The sequence below is a fragment of the Camelina sativa genome, chromosome 2, assembly GCF_000633955.1.
Source record: "Camelina sativa cultivar DH55 chromosome 2, Cs, whole genome shotgun sequence".
In the NCBI taxonomy this organism is placed as follows: Eukaryota; Viridiplantae; Streptophyta; class Magnoliopsida; order Brassicales; family Brassicaceae; genus Camelina; species Camelina sativa.
The window spans coordinates 5546747-5562004 of NC_025686.1; the positions used below are offsets into that span (position 1 = coordinate 5546747).

The following is a 15258-nucleotide window of genomic DNA, read 5'->3' on the forward strand; positions in this document are numbered from 1 at the left end:
CAATTTATGATGATCTGTTTCATGTTTTGGTATTAGTTCTCTTAATAGGATTCATTTGTGACTTTCATTGAAAGTTATAGAGCTGCTGACTTTTTCACAATTTGAAATTTATATTATTTGCAATTTACAATTTAAATGTTATTTTTTAAAATTTTTAAAATTGTAATATGTTTAAGAATATTATATTATTAAATCTTATGATCTTAAACATGTTTTTCCTATAACTAACTTTTTAACAAAAGATCTTAATTACTGATCTTAGATTATTTTCCTAATATATTTAATCTAAAAACACAAAAAAAATTATGCCTATAAAGATGCCCTCAATACTACAAATATATATTTGAGTACTACTACTCTGATAGTCTGATACAATAATTGAAGAAAGTGATGTAGCATCGAACCCTTACCTTACCTACCCCGCTCACGTGTATAAAAACTATAAACCCACGAATTTGTGTAACCATCGTTCGTATCATCACACGTTATGTCCCACAAAATCGGTGACGTAAGCTGAATCCGCTTGTCATCTGAAATGGTCTGAAATTGGAAAATAGTACATTCTTTAATAATGTTTGACCAGTTTTGGTAATCAATCGGACGGTATAATGATGATGATAGATCTCAATCGAACGGTGGCGGAGAATCCAAGGTCTTAGGGGAGATGATTGTTATATAGCTTTGTGAAAACGACAATGTTTTCACATGTTTCAAAGTCCTAAACTCATTAAGACAATCCCACCACCACCATGTTCTGTCTGATCTATAGTTTAGTAACCAGCTAATCACAAAAAATAGTATTAGAATTAGTAATTTAACTTATTCTTTCATTTTTAATCTTTTGTTGAGTTTTTTCCTTTTTACGCATACCTGATGTTTCCATGTTACGTTGTTGTTGATGATTTAATTAATACTATACGCTAATTTCTCGTGGGAGAAGCTAATTAAATCCAGTCAACTTATGAATAACTAGATAACAAATAGGATCATTTACTTTTATTAGAATGTAAATAAAAACAAAATTAGTTAATAGATAGTGTGAATTAATAACGTATGACTCATGAGTCATGACTTTTTCGTGCGCTTGAGTTGGTTCGGAGTTAATCTAACCCAATGATATCGGACAATTAGTGATTTTTAAAAAAATCAGAAAATCAAAAGAACCACAAATTTAATACTAGTAAAAATATTACTATTCAAAGTATCACAAATTATAGTTGAAAAAAAAAAGTATCACAAAGTATAGGAAGCATTGAGTTTTTAACTTTTTACAAAGAGTTTATTTCCTATTTAGAATCTAAATCAAAATTGGAAATATTTTAAAATTTCCAGAATCTCGTTTTCACGTTTCCAAAATATTCACTTTAAACAATTGTTAGAAATTTAAGATTGTTTTAAAAATTTTTATTTTTGAAAAGAATTTGATATCGCAAATAAATAAATAAAAACATAATTTATACGGAAAATAGCGTTGTACTTTTTGAATTATGTTATTATTCAAAGTATCACAAATTAAGCACAATGGTTTGATCGCTAGTTTATTTCCTATTTAGAATCTACATCGAAATCGAATTTAAAAAAAAACAAAATTAGAATCTCATTTTCATCGCGTTCCTAACTATTCACTTTTTAAATAATGTTGGTTATAATCCAAATTCCTAATACATTAGCTTTGATTGGAAGCTCTCAAACGCCTCTTTTGCAAATGAGATGTTCAAAAGGCTACCAATAATCATGACGGTTGGAGAAGGCGTTTAGAATGAGCGGTTGGAGTTAGCAGAAGAAATAGGTAGTTGAAATTGATTTTGAGTGGTTGAAATGGTGGAAACAAACCACCAAGATATGGGCATTTGGCAAATTCGGTTACAAAGAAAGAGACTAAACAATTTTTTTTTCTTTTTTACTTTAAAAATTTGTTCATAATAATGATTTACAAATATATATATATAATAATGTGTCGGTAATAATGCAGTGAAGAAGTTAAATTTGAGTAGATTTTCAAACTGGTCTGATAATTAAACTTTATGTTTTGCTAATATTTTGGTTATAAATTTTTTTATATGTTTTAAAAATATACACAATTTTTATGTAATGAAAGATTCACTTGTAAGAACTTATAATTAATCTAAATTTGAACTAAATTACAATTATATATTAAAAACTTTTTAGGTAATCATCATAACCATTAAAATTTCAAATTATAATTTTTTAAAATATAATCATTATTGCCTAGGATTTTTATAATTTATTGGTTTATTAATTTTTCATGTTATTTACAAATATATTATGTTCTTCCATATTTTGATTGTTTAGTTAAATTAATTCAATTTTCATAATTTAATATAACTTATAATATTCAACTGCTATAATGCTACCAATCAAACAAAATAATCAACTGCTCTCTTTTATTATACCATATTTTCTATATGTTACTTTTAACCGCTTTCTTTTTAACCGCCTTCTCTACAACCGTTAAAAATTCTCTAACCGCTTCGTTTAAACATTGTCACCAATCAGACCCATTGATTGAAACCTAACTCCAAGTATAAGCAAGTGACTGAAACCTAACATCGTAAAGCTACTCTCTATCATAAACCAAGTGAGTCCATTCAATCGAAGACTTAAAACAAAAACCAAAAATAATGAGTGGCAAAATTGGTAGATAAAGAAGAAGAGAAAGGGTAAATAAGTGAAAGAAAGAAGAAGCACGAGGGAGCTAACTCACGAAGTCTGCGTTGCCTAATAGATTCCGGAAACACACACAAACACAATATATCCATTTTCCAGATAATTTTTTTTTTTTTTAACTATTTATTTGTTCTTTATTTGGTTTGTTAGTGGATTATCATGTACTTTTATTTCACATGTAGCTGTCCCAGGATAAAAAAATAAATTATGTATCTTAATTTTGAACAAAAAAAAAGTGCCATAGTTACAAATATTACAATTATTATTAACAAAATTATATAATATATCTGGCATTTTCAGTTGGTTTCAATTAAATTCTGCAAACACTAAGGGGTTATTGGATCCTTGATTTTAATGGATTTGAAATCCTTATAAGATTTGGAAATCCATATGGAATCCATGGATTTTAAAATCAAATAATATGGATTTGAAAATGAAATAATGTGGATTTGAAAGTCAAAGAAAGTGGATTTGAAAATCCTAGAGAATAGAATTCAAAAATTATAAAAGAAATAGAACTTATAAAAATAATCTCTTATGTAGTATTCTCAAGTGAATCAGTCCACATGTTTGATGTTATTGTCTCTCTCTACTCATTGGCATATTCTCTTTGTTGTTCTTGGGTTGTAAGTACTTCAGCATTATCATCGTCATTAATTTCTTCGACAACTTCTTCTGCACTCTCGATTTCTTCTGGAAAAATATCCGTTCGACAAAACTTTCGCAGAAAATTATGTAAACTTTCGCAGAAAATTATGAAACACCTTTGTCTTTTGTATGCAGCAATGCAAGGGGCACTCTAGACAAACTACCTTTAAGAAGGAAGCATAGAAGCAATACTAACAATGTAAGTGAACCATCAAGTCAATCTAAAGGTTCAACAGGTAACAGCAGATGTCCATGCTGAGATGAATTCATTGACAACAGTAACTCATAAACTCTTCGATCTAATACAAGAAAGAGAAACAAGACAACAAAGAGAAGCTGAACAAAGAGAGATCGAGAAGAAAAGAAATAATGTATGGGAAGCTATCAAAGAAGTGCCTAATTTGGAAGAAAACGTTCGTTACGATGCAATCAAAGTGATTCACCAATTAGGAATGAAAGAAGTCTTTGTTAGCATGTCTACTGATGAGCGTTATGGTTGGATTTAGCGTAATGTGATGGAGTGCTAAATATTATTAGGGGATCATCCTTTCTGCTTTCTGTTTATAAGTTGAATTATTTTTATTAGGTGCTTCATGATTTTTTGTCTTCGAACCCCTTGATTTTTTATTAGGTGCTTCATAATTTATCATGTCCGATACGTATTGTTATGTTTGTGCATGAACACACTCTTTATGCTTTTTATTATTATCATGTCATTCTTTCTTTCATTATTACGTATTGTGATTTTTTTCCAAATCCACCCAAATAACTAGGTGGAGACCAAGGATTTCAATCTCTATATTTATAAGTAAAACATATTTTCAAATCCATCCAAATCCAATATGAAATCAAATCCATACTCAAATCTTTAATAATGAATAAGGGGTGATTTTAATTAGGATTTAGAATTCATAGATCCAATAACACAGAATTTTAATAAAGATTTTAAAATGAATGATTGAATAACACATGATTTAACTTGGATTTCTAAATCCATTAAAATCAAGGATCCAATTACCCCCCCTAAAACAAAACAACAAAAAAATGAATATGAGAACTCCAAAAATAAATTGAAGTACAACTGTACAAGTAATTTTTTTTTCTTTGTTGACCAAATTTATATATATGAAAAGGACAACTAATAATATAATAATTAAGAAAATCATTATTAAAAAATCCTATAAATAATAATTTTTGTTTTTAAAAAATCATTATTAAAAAAATCAGCTAATATTTCTGTAGAATTTGTTTATTAAAGTATTTTTTTCATTTTCTGTTTTCAACCGATTCATCAATATATTCTCTTCTTCCGCCTCTTCTACACAGAGAAGCTTCACAAATCTCTCTCTCTCCCTCTCTCTCAAAGATCGAACCTTTTCGATTTCGTTTTCATCGAAACAATGGCGAAGAACGTTGGGATTTTGGCTATGGATATCTATTTCCCTCCCACCTGTGTTCAACAGGTAAACACAAACACAACCCAAAAACAACAAAACCCAAGTTTTTTTTTTTTTCTCTCTTTTCGATTTCATATTTTTATTGCATTGATGATACTCTGTTTCTGATACAGTTTAATTTCATTAAATCTTCAAACTTTATGTTATTTTTTTCGACAAATATTCAAACTTTATGTGATTTTTCAGAATGCTTTAATCTCTCTGTCTCTGTTTTGTTTTGTAATGGCGGCGGAGTTTGCTATACGATAAAGACAGATAATGCTCAATTTTTTTAAAAAAATTTGAATTATTCAAACTCGAGATCTTTACAGCTAGGTTTGAGATTTGGTGATATTACTTGCTTGATATAGAGTGATTTAAGGAGTGTTTTATCCCGAGGTTTCTCATTAAGTCTCTTTTGGAAATAAAGTTTGAACCTTTATTTACAATTTTCGTGGTTCTTATTGAGATTGATCTAGAGCATTCTGTTAACAATCTCTTGTTTGCATTTTTTTTTTAAGTTCTTGATTCTCATCTTTGAAACACTGGTGTTTATTATACTTGCTGATCAATGTGTAGGAAGCGTTGGAAGCTCATGATGGAGCAAGCAAAGGGAAATACACTATTGGACTTGGTCAAGATTGCTTAGCTTTTTGCACTGAGCTTGAAGATGTCATCTCTATGAGGTATTTGTTTTTTTGTTTGTTTGTTTGTTTGCAAATGTATTAATAAACCCTCATGAAAAGACTGAAACTGATTGGTTTCTTGGTTGTGTTTTCTTTTAGTTTCAATGCGGTGACATCACTTTTTGACAAGTATGAGATTGATCCGAAGCAAATTGGGCGTCTTGAAGTAGGAAGTGAGACTGTCATTGACAAAAGCAAGTCTATCAAAACCTTCTTGATGCAGCTCTTTGAGGTACTTTTACTTTCTTTGACCTCAATAGCGGTTGAGTTTCTATGTGTATATAGAGAGTAAATGGTTGTCTTTTTCTTTGGGGTGGAATGAACAGAAATGTGGAAACAGTGATGTTGAAGGTGTTGACTCGACCAATGCATGCTATGGTGGAACTGCAGCTTTGTTAAACTGTGTCAATTGGGTTGAGAGTAACTCATGGGATGGACGTTATGGCCTTGTCATTTGTACTGACAGCGCGGTATAACATCGACATAAGACACATTCTTTGTATTATTCCTAAGAGTCGTTTGCATAAATCTTGACCTGTTTATATCTAAATGCTTTTCAGGTGTATGCAGAAGGACCTGCAAGACCCACTGGAGGAGCAGCTGCGATTGCTATGTTGATAGGACCTGATGCTCCTATTGTTTTCGAAAGCAAATTGAGAGGAAGCCACATGGCTCATGTCTATGACTTTTACAAGCCTAATCTTGCTAGCGAGTACCCGGTAATCTTTTAATACATAATCTCAATTTTTTTGGTATTGAGAATCAAATTTCTTATTTGCTTTATCGTTTCTTGTGATCTTGTAGGTTGTTGATGGTAAGCTTTCACAGACTTGCTACCTTATGGCTCTTGATTCTTGCTATAAACATTTATGCAACAAGTAAGTGTTTTGTTTCTCATGGTTACAAAAACTCAGATTCTTGTTTTATGCTTGTGTTGTGTGTGACTCTCATTTCAATCCTTTTGGTTTTTATTAGGTTTGAGAAAATTGAGGGAAAAGAGTTCTCAATCAATGATGCTGATTACTTTGTTTTCCATTCTCCATACAATAAAGTAAATTTCTTACTCCTCCAAAATTAGTTTTGTTTTACTTGAATTGCCTCTTACTAGTCTCTACTCCTCTCTGCTATTTGCAGCTTGTACAGAAAAGCTTTGCTCGTCTCTTGTACAATGACTTCTTGAGAAACGCAAGGTTCTTCTTACTTATCCAATTGTGTCTTTGGATTTAAAAGTTCTTTACTTATTTGATAGTGAGTAACATCTTTGTTTCTCTATTGCAGCTCCATTGACGAAGCTGCCAAAGAAAAGTTCACCCCTTATTCATCTTTGTCCCTTGACGAGAGTTACCAAAGCCGTGATCTTGAAAAGGTTTTCACATTTTTTTCCCTTTTTCCTTTGCTTTTGATACCGAGAGAACACCGAGTCTATAAGCACTCTTTGTCTATTATGTAGGTGTCACAACAACTTGCAAAATCATTTTATGATGCTAAAGTGCAACCAACGACTTTAATACCAAAGGAAGTTGGTAACATGTACACCGCTTCACTCTACGCTGCATTTGCCTCCCTCATCCACAATAAACACAATGATTTGGTAATACAAAGAAACAAAACTTTGCTTACTTCTTGATTTTATTGGAATCCTGCTTTCGGTCAAGCTTGTTACATATGTGTTTGGGTTGTTTTGTATAGGTGGGAAAGCGGGTGGTTATGTTCTCATATGGAAGTGGTTCAACCGCAACAATGTTCTCATTACGCCTCTGCGAGAACCAGTCCCCTTTCAGCGTTTCAAACATCGCATCTGTAATGGATGTGGGCGGTAAATTGAAGGCTAGACATGAGGTAACACAAGAAGTTAATAACAGATTTTCAAAGAAATTGAAGTTTTAATTAACATCTTGAATCTTGATAATTAATCTCTGACTCGGGGTTTGTTTTATTATTGCAGTATGCACCAGAGAAATTTGTGGAGACAATGAAGCTAATGGAACATAGGTATGGAGCAAAGGACTTTGTGACAAGTAAGGAGGGTATTATAGACCTTTTGGCTCCGGGAACTTATTATCTGAAAGAGGTTGATTCCTTGTACCGGAGATTCTATGGCAAGAAAGGTGACGATGGATCCATAGCCAATGGACACTGATTCTTGAAAAGGAACAAAATCGTAAAAGTCTACTTGAAAAAATGTTATGTTACTATGCACCATTTTAATCGTTTTATAAGTTTCTTGTTACTTTGATTTTAGGGACTTGTATGCTCTTTTTTTTTTTACTATATTTGATTTACTTCTCTCATGCAATTGAGAATTTGGAACCTGTTGGTAAGCTATTTCGTCTGCAAATGAGAATTTGGGCAATGATCATATAAATAATTCCTTAAACTAATTATCATGTAAGGTTACCATTCTACTACATGGTCCAACCACTTACTCATTCATGGTCATATTCGATACCAGACATTAGCAAGATTTTATGAAATGGTTAAGCTTTGATATCGTTAAACAGCAATTAACAAAGAGTACCTGATCACCCATGGATTCCAATGTAATCACAAGTTATGATAGCAGATGCTTGGCATGAAACACACAAAAGGTTAAGTTTAGTATTCATTAGTCTAACACACTTCTAGTCATTGATTATTTCATTAGTTTAAGAGGTTCGTATAATACTAATTGATCCTATCCCAATCACACAAGAGATTATATAAGTTATTTTTTTCCTTTGAATTACCAAATATTTTGTTAGCTTTACTCATCCTTGACCAAAAGTAACTCAAAAAATCCTAATACCTGCTAAAACGTAATAAGAATTAATCGAAGGCAAAAAAAACTTGCAGCGCCATATTAGAATAATTGTCATCCTCCGTTTGATCTTCGTGTCTTCGTGTCAGACTTAAGGGAAGATCAAATTGTAGACATAAAATAATTAGAAGTACAACATGTGTACATATTTCATCAAGATGTTTTTTGATCCAACTCTTTTACGTATTACCTTGATTTTTTTTAGTTATAATATTAGCTAAACTTAAACGAAAAAATTTTCTTTTAAAGATATCTAAAATTTTTATGTTTAAACCAAATCAAAGAAGAGACAAATTGCACATAATACTTTGTCTAGAAAAATATACCATAGTCTATTTAATGAATATCTCGGTATTTTGAAATATAACACCGGTACAGTATGGCTTATATAGTATATAGGTAATCAAAAATTAAAAGTTCACCAACTGTTTTTTTTTTCCACACTTCCCCAATTTTCTCAAGATATCTTAGGGTTTGTTCTGGAAGAGATGATGGTGGACCAGTAAGAGAGGTCAGTTGAACTCTTAAAATCTTAGATTTATCTAATAGATTTATCTAATAGTCTTTATAGTTTTGTAATATCTAGCCTATTTTCTTATGTTTTGAAGTTCCTAAAATTCTAAATTTGTGTGTTTGGACCTTTTAAAATTATTAATTTGTGTTAGTTCCCTCAGTTTTTTTTTGTAATTTTCTTACTTTATTATGTTTTTATACCATTATATACATGTTATACAGACTTTTTTGATTATTTGACTCTTAAATATTAAATTTCTCTTGTAGTTTTTCATTTTTTAAAGTACTTTTATTTTATTCATTTCTTAAATAATTTGTAATTATTTTTATTTATATTTTGATTCCGATAAAAATATTTTTGGGTCTACCACTGGATGAACGTATGAATGAAGAAAGATGAAGATTGTAACAAGAATGATCCCTTCTAGCTAAGTAGAGATCGTAGACCGGCGCCGTGAAATCAGTGAGTAAACACTTTGGATGCATCTCTAGCTCCTATACTCATTGGATTATGACAAATTTTGATCCCAACAACACTAACCAAGCTAGCTTTTTATTGAGCTTTTTTTTTGTATATTTAGTTTATTTATTTTTGTAGTAATAATCGAGACCAAGAGTGAAAACGCAAGAGCTATTGATATGTATGGAAACTGAGTCACAAACTAAGACAGGGGTTCTTCAAAATAAAACTTCTTTATTAAATAATATGTTTAGTAAACTTACAAGTTTCACTCAATCAATTATCTAATCTCTCATATTCATGGATCTATACGCAATCCAAGAATCTCTCAAGACAAACCCCTTAGTCCCCTTAAGCGTTATGCTTTCCTATAAGAACCCACATAACCTTAATGTCTAAGAATTCTCTTGCTCTTTTGTGCTACCCTCTACAAAGGCTTAGCCCCCTATTTATACACAATATGTCGTGGTCATAGAAGCCTAAATTCCTATTCTAATCCTAATAGGAATTGTCAAATCTCTTTGCAAATTTCCTTTTCTCTTATGGAATAAGAAAGTCTTCTTCATATTTCCATTTCTACTAAAAAGGAAACTCTTCATGCTTCTAGACTCTTCTCCAAGCTTCTAGTCTTTATAACCTTCATAGTTTAAATATAAACCGCCTTAGCTGATTTCCTTATTTCAGCTCCACGTTATCTGCTTCGTTGAACTACTTCTTGTAGTACTCTGAACTAGTGCAGCGACTGCAGAAACATCTTTGCCTTTCATAAATGTCGTTTTCTTTTTCTTTTCATCTTGTTGTAAAACTCATTTAATAATACATCAACAAAGAGGTCCATGCGAGAATATTTTAGATACAATATTTATTTTATGAATTACATGTTTCCTTCTCGTACCTTAGTTCATGTCCCAATATTTGAAACAAACAGAAAATTTAAAATTGAATTTAGATATTTAAATTTCATGTTCACGTATCCATACATGTTATTTGATATTTGAAAGTATGTTATGAATTTAACTATCTAAAGTTATGATTTCGTCTTGTTATCTTTATTTATCGTCATGTTTTTTTTTAATACGATTCTAAAATTATGATACTATCTAAAGTTATGATTCTATCATCTTAGTTCAGATATGGAGAAACATGAGATATTTTCGATATGGAGAAATTTATATTTTTCGATTAGAAATGGAACAGGACAAAAACAGGAATATGAATTATATATGAATTAAGGATTTTCTATTCATATTAATTATGTTTCTCGTATGTTATATATATAATATATGGTCTCAGTTTATTTGGAAAACTACTTAGTATAAGATAAAACTGAGGTATTAAAGTAACTTCATGGTTGTTGACGAAAATTTAGGTAATGTCTGGAATATAATGGTATACTAGGTTCGGACCCGCACGTACGTGCGCAGTTATTTTTGCATAATCTTAAAAAAAAAATATAATTATCAAGCGATTAAACCCGTCTAATATATCTGATTGCAACATTTAATTTTTTCGACCCAACAAAACCCATTCCTCGTAATTTATATGATTAAATAGTATGTCCGCATATGTTCTGCTTGAATTCTTGTTTCCAAAATTCTCGTCCCATATTTTTTCATACATGAATATATCCACACAAAATTCTCATAACCTGATTATTATGGAACTAATTTGAACGATTTCCTAAAATATAATAAATCTGTTGTTGAATCTTTTTTTCTTGTTAATATGTAAATTGGGTCAGTTTGGCAACATGGATATTTGATATGATTTTTTTTTTTAACCCGTAAATGTATTCCTCAATTTATATTACAAATTTCCTTCAATTATTGAATGAATTATTCCTTAGTTATACTAATGACAATTTATTGTAAATAATATAGTAATAAAAGGGCAAATAATAAAATGGGATATAAAGTATTTTATATAGGAGATAACAGAATGTATTTTATTAAGGAGAATTCTATTATTTTGGATATTTTTAGTCTTTTAAGTAATATATGTGTCTGTAATTGACGGAAAAATAAAATTACAAAATTGTTTCGTGAGGGGAAGACTATAATTAGTCATTAGATCCATTATATAATCGGTCTTAGTTACGGTATTATATCATTGGATTTAATAAATTTTAATTGGTCATTAGATCCCTATATATCTCAGCTATTGGTATAATATTATTACTTGTTTTCATTTTTAATTGGGCTTCTTTTCCGAAATCTACATCATAGAGCATATGGATTCCTTGTATTTTATTTATAAATTCTGGCTGATTTACTTATATATTACTTGTCAATTATATTTTATCTGTAGTTTCATAAGAGTGAGCTTCAGTCATAGCACATTCTCGATTGTCTTGTTGAAATTCTTCCCGGATTGAAGTGTGTTATGTTCGATTCTTCATCAACACTGCAAAATTTCATAGCAAACAACGCTTCTCCCTCTTATGTTTTATTGTATATTACTAATTTTCCTTTTATCTGTTTGATGCCATTAAAAAACTTCCCGATTTAGACCTCTTTTTGTTTCATTTTTATACAGATTGCTCTCAAGTTAAAGATATCTATATCACATCGAAATTAATGGCATGAAACAAAAAAGGTATAAAGAGGTTGTCATTGTTTTGGGCCTTTTGGCCAATAAATACAATGGCACAAATATGTAATAAATTAGAAAATTTGAGGAGACTTTGCTAAATGGTGCTCTGAGCTCTGTAATGCTGACACCTCAGCTTTTTCACCAAAATGTTCCTCTTTTAATATATAGGGGATTTTTCAATGTGTTGAATGATGTGATAGGAGGAGAGACTTGAGTTTCCTAGCTAACATTTTTTAATTGATGTATGCTCTCTGCTTCATTATGGTTTCTTGTTAATGGGTGAGGTACAAAGGGCTAGTACAAGTTCTAGTATCAATGACGAACTTATGCAATTCATGGATCAATAATAGATATGGTCCCTTCTTATCAGACTTTTTAGTTTAGAGCTTCTCAATGTGAAATTTAATGCCATGTATTTTTTGTGTTGTGTACGACTTGACACTTATGTAACCCCGACTTAGAGAGTTGGTGAAGTTTTACAAATTGTTTTCTATAAACTTATAGCAATAAACATGTGCAAGTTGTTAAACCAAGAACATCAAAAGTATTTTTATCAATGGATCTAGAATGAACACAGAGCAAACAAAACTTTCACAAAGAGACCAAAGTAAAAGCCAAAAGAAAAGAGAAACAATCGAGAACCTAGGATAGGACTAGTTAGCTTAATTTGAAAGGGTTTGTTTTCTATGAGATAAAACTTTGAAAGAAGCACTAATACAAGGAGTTATAAGTAAAACAAGTAGCTACGATAGACCCAACACAGATGATCAAAGAAGGAAGCAGAGTAACATTCAAAAGCATACTCTGTCCCAAGAAACCAGCCAAAGTGATCGTCCCATCAGCTATCACACGTGCGATCGTTCCAGCTTCAGTCGACAACAACCCTCCGTTGTAAGTCCCACGTGACAGCCTCGATGACATCACTCTCGATAGTAACGATAAGTTCACACCTGTAAAATCACCGCCAAAAAAAACATGTTTTCAAATGAGAATGAGAAAAATGTGAATCTTGATTCTTGGAAAAACGATTTGAGTTTAAAGGTTGGAATGAAACGTTATGTTTTAGGGATATCATGTATCAAGCTTTTACCTTCAAGAACTTCAGCAGAAACAAACATGATAAATCCTGAGATAACGTATTGTGGCACAGTGTAAGGGATCACTACATGGAAGCTCAGAAGTATTCCAACACAAACCATAATTTCTGACGCCAACAGAATTTGCCTGTACGTAATAAGAAATTCACATTTTCAGGTAACCCGCAAGGCGAAAAAAAGCAAGAAAATAACAGAAACACGGATCTTTACCGATCTTCAAACATGTTGCTGATATAGCTCCCAACAACGAGGTTAACCGGTAGAACGGTTAAACCAAGACAGAACAAGAAGATGGAAACAGAACTCATGGACCAACCGAAGTAGTATGTGGTAACTACACTTGATTCTGATAGTAGAATCTCCATCGCATACTTAAGCATGAAGTATATCAACAATTGAACCTAAAAGCAATAAATAGTTGTCATCTTTCACCTCTTTTGAGAAAAAAAATTGAAAAATCAAGATTATGTAAGTTGACTTTTTATATAGTTTAGTTACCTTAACTGAAGGAGTGAGTAGTTTGTAAGCAGCTACAATGGAGTTAGCGGGTTTACGCGAATCCTCAGAAGATTCTTCGCTTCCATCGCCATCATCTTCTTCATCATGTTCTGTTTCTTCAGATGCAAGCAAAAGCGGCTTTTTAAGACCTTTCTCCATACTTCCATCTTGATCAGCTTCATCAAAAAGTATTGCTCTTATCAGATAAGAATATATAGGGGAAAAAAAACAGACCTTTTTCTCTTTAATTTCATACCGGAGTTAGACTCTTGTGAAGTATGAATCTCTTCAGGCTCACGTACCGGTTCCCGAAACGAAATAGCTAACCAGACTAAGTACAATAGCCAAGCAACAGCCATAACCCAACCAGGTAATGTATCCTGGTTAAACGTAAGACTTTTGATCTTGAAATCAGTTTGCAACAAACCAGCAAGAGCTGGACCACAAGCCATTCCTAGAGCACTTGCACTAACAAAACCCGCTGAAGCCTGCATTCTGATTTTCAAAGGCACACAGTCGCTTATATATCTCCTGTTCACAGCTCTCGCCGAACCAAATCTACAAAACGTATAAAATATGATAATCAAGCCAACGTCTCATGAAAACAAAATGTATAACACAAAGTCTAAAACGAGACTTACCCACAGAAAAGTCGGCCAATCAAAAGAAGTGCTAATGAATTGAAGTCATAAGCTAAAGCATATAAGAGGTTCCCAAAGAAAAGAACTATACTACTGAAAATAAGCGGTTTGAAGTAAGATTTATTGGACCAGGCGCTGAAGTAAACCGAAGAGAAGAGCTGAGCAACTGCCATAGCACCAATCACAACACCACAAACCGTTGCTGCTGCTCCAAGGCTCATGGAGTAGTCATCAGCTGTAGGAACAATGATATATGTATTGACCATATAAAGAAACGTGTTCCCCAAGTTTAGCATGAGAGACATGAAGTGGTATCTCCCTTCTTCTTGATCCGCTTGCTCGTCTTGGGGAATCAGTAGGTCTTCGTCTTGCATGATTAGAGCATGTTGAGCCATGAAATTAAGGAAGTTTGTTGAATTTGTTAGCCTGTCCACCGCATTCTTAATTGAATCCACCACAGGATCCTGATGAAACTAAACCACTTTTAGGTTCCGCATAGGCAAAACTCAGTGATGTACATATATATATGTCACAAGAAACAAAACCTGAAGAGGAACAACAGGATGGTCATAAATGGATAAGTAGCTTCCTTCATTGTATTGAAGCTCATGAAGATTGCGCGAAATGGCTCCAACAACAGCTCCAAGACCCTAATAAAATTCGATATAATCGAAACATTAAGCTTATTTATTATACTGGTAGATTAGGCTAAGTGAGATTCTAAGACCTTACCACATGTTTAAACACTTGTTGAAGTTGAGAATAAGGATGATCAGCACGAGTCTTGACATAATAGTTTGTGAATCTATAACCAAATCTTTTATCGAACTTCTTCAGTATTTTGCGGATACCAATAGCATTCATATCGATGAATAACAAAAGCTTTAGAAGATCTTGTCCCACGGATCTATAAGCCTCTCTTAACTTAGATATCTGAGATATGTCAGGCTCATCTTGAAGTGCATCATGCCATTCCCTTAGTTTCTGTAACCTACTTGAAAGCAAACCTTGTTGCTCCAACATGAAAAGAGCGATTTTCTCGATCTGCATGCAAGCGTGAATATGGATCGTGTGTTGTAAAGTTTGATGCATTACTTAGTTATATAAAACCGCGAAATTTTGGTGAAGGAAAACAAAGAAAAACCTGATGATCCAACATTCTTGAGAAATCTTTTAGACATTGGCGGCGATCTAGACTTCCT

The 15258-nt window shown here is 32.0% G+C and overlaps 2 protein-coding genes across 3 annotated transcripts; one reads left to right on the forward strand and one right to left on the reverse strand.

The window, feature by feature from the left end:
- On the forward strand, positions 4600-7783 carry LOC104718134 (hydroxymethylglutaryl-CoA synthase). The gene is made up of 12 exons (XM_010435814.2): positions 4600-4799; positions 5352-5458; positions 5558-5690; positions 5785-5928; positions 6019-6177; positions 6263-6336; positions 6434-6509; positions 6593-6648; positions 6737-6824; positions 6909-7049; positions 7148-7297; positions 7404-7783. The coding sequence occupies exons 1-12, from the start codon at positions 4737-4739 to the stop codon at positions 7596-7598; spliced, it is 1386 nt and encodes a 461-aa protein (XP_010434116.1). The 5' UTR covers positions 4600-4736; the 3' UTR covers positions 7599-7783.
- On the reverse strand, positions 12359-15252 carry LOC104748770 (SPX domain-containing membrane protein At4g11810-like). 2 transcript variants are annotated; one of them, XM_019234042.1, is made up of 9 exons: positions 15201-15252; positions 14789-15100; positions 14602-14706; positions 14057-14520; positions 13672-13973; positions 13416-13582; positions 13128-13318; positions 12911-13044; positions 12359-12770 (listed from the first exon to the last, which is right to left on the reverse strand). In XM_019234042.1, exons 1-9 carry the CDS (start codon positions 15213-15215, stop codon positions 12532-12534), a joined length of 1929 nt encoding a protein of 642 aa, XP_019089587.1. In that variant the 5' UTR covers positions 15216-15252; the 3' UTR covers positions 12359-12531. The 2 variants fall into 2 exon arrangements, with proteins under 2 accessions (XP_019089587.1, XP_019089584.1); XM_019234039.1 differs by having other exon boundaries at positions 13416-13591.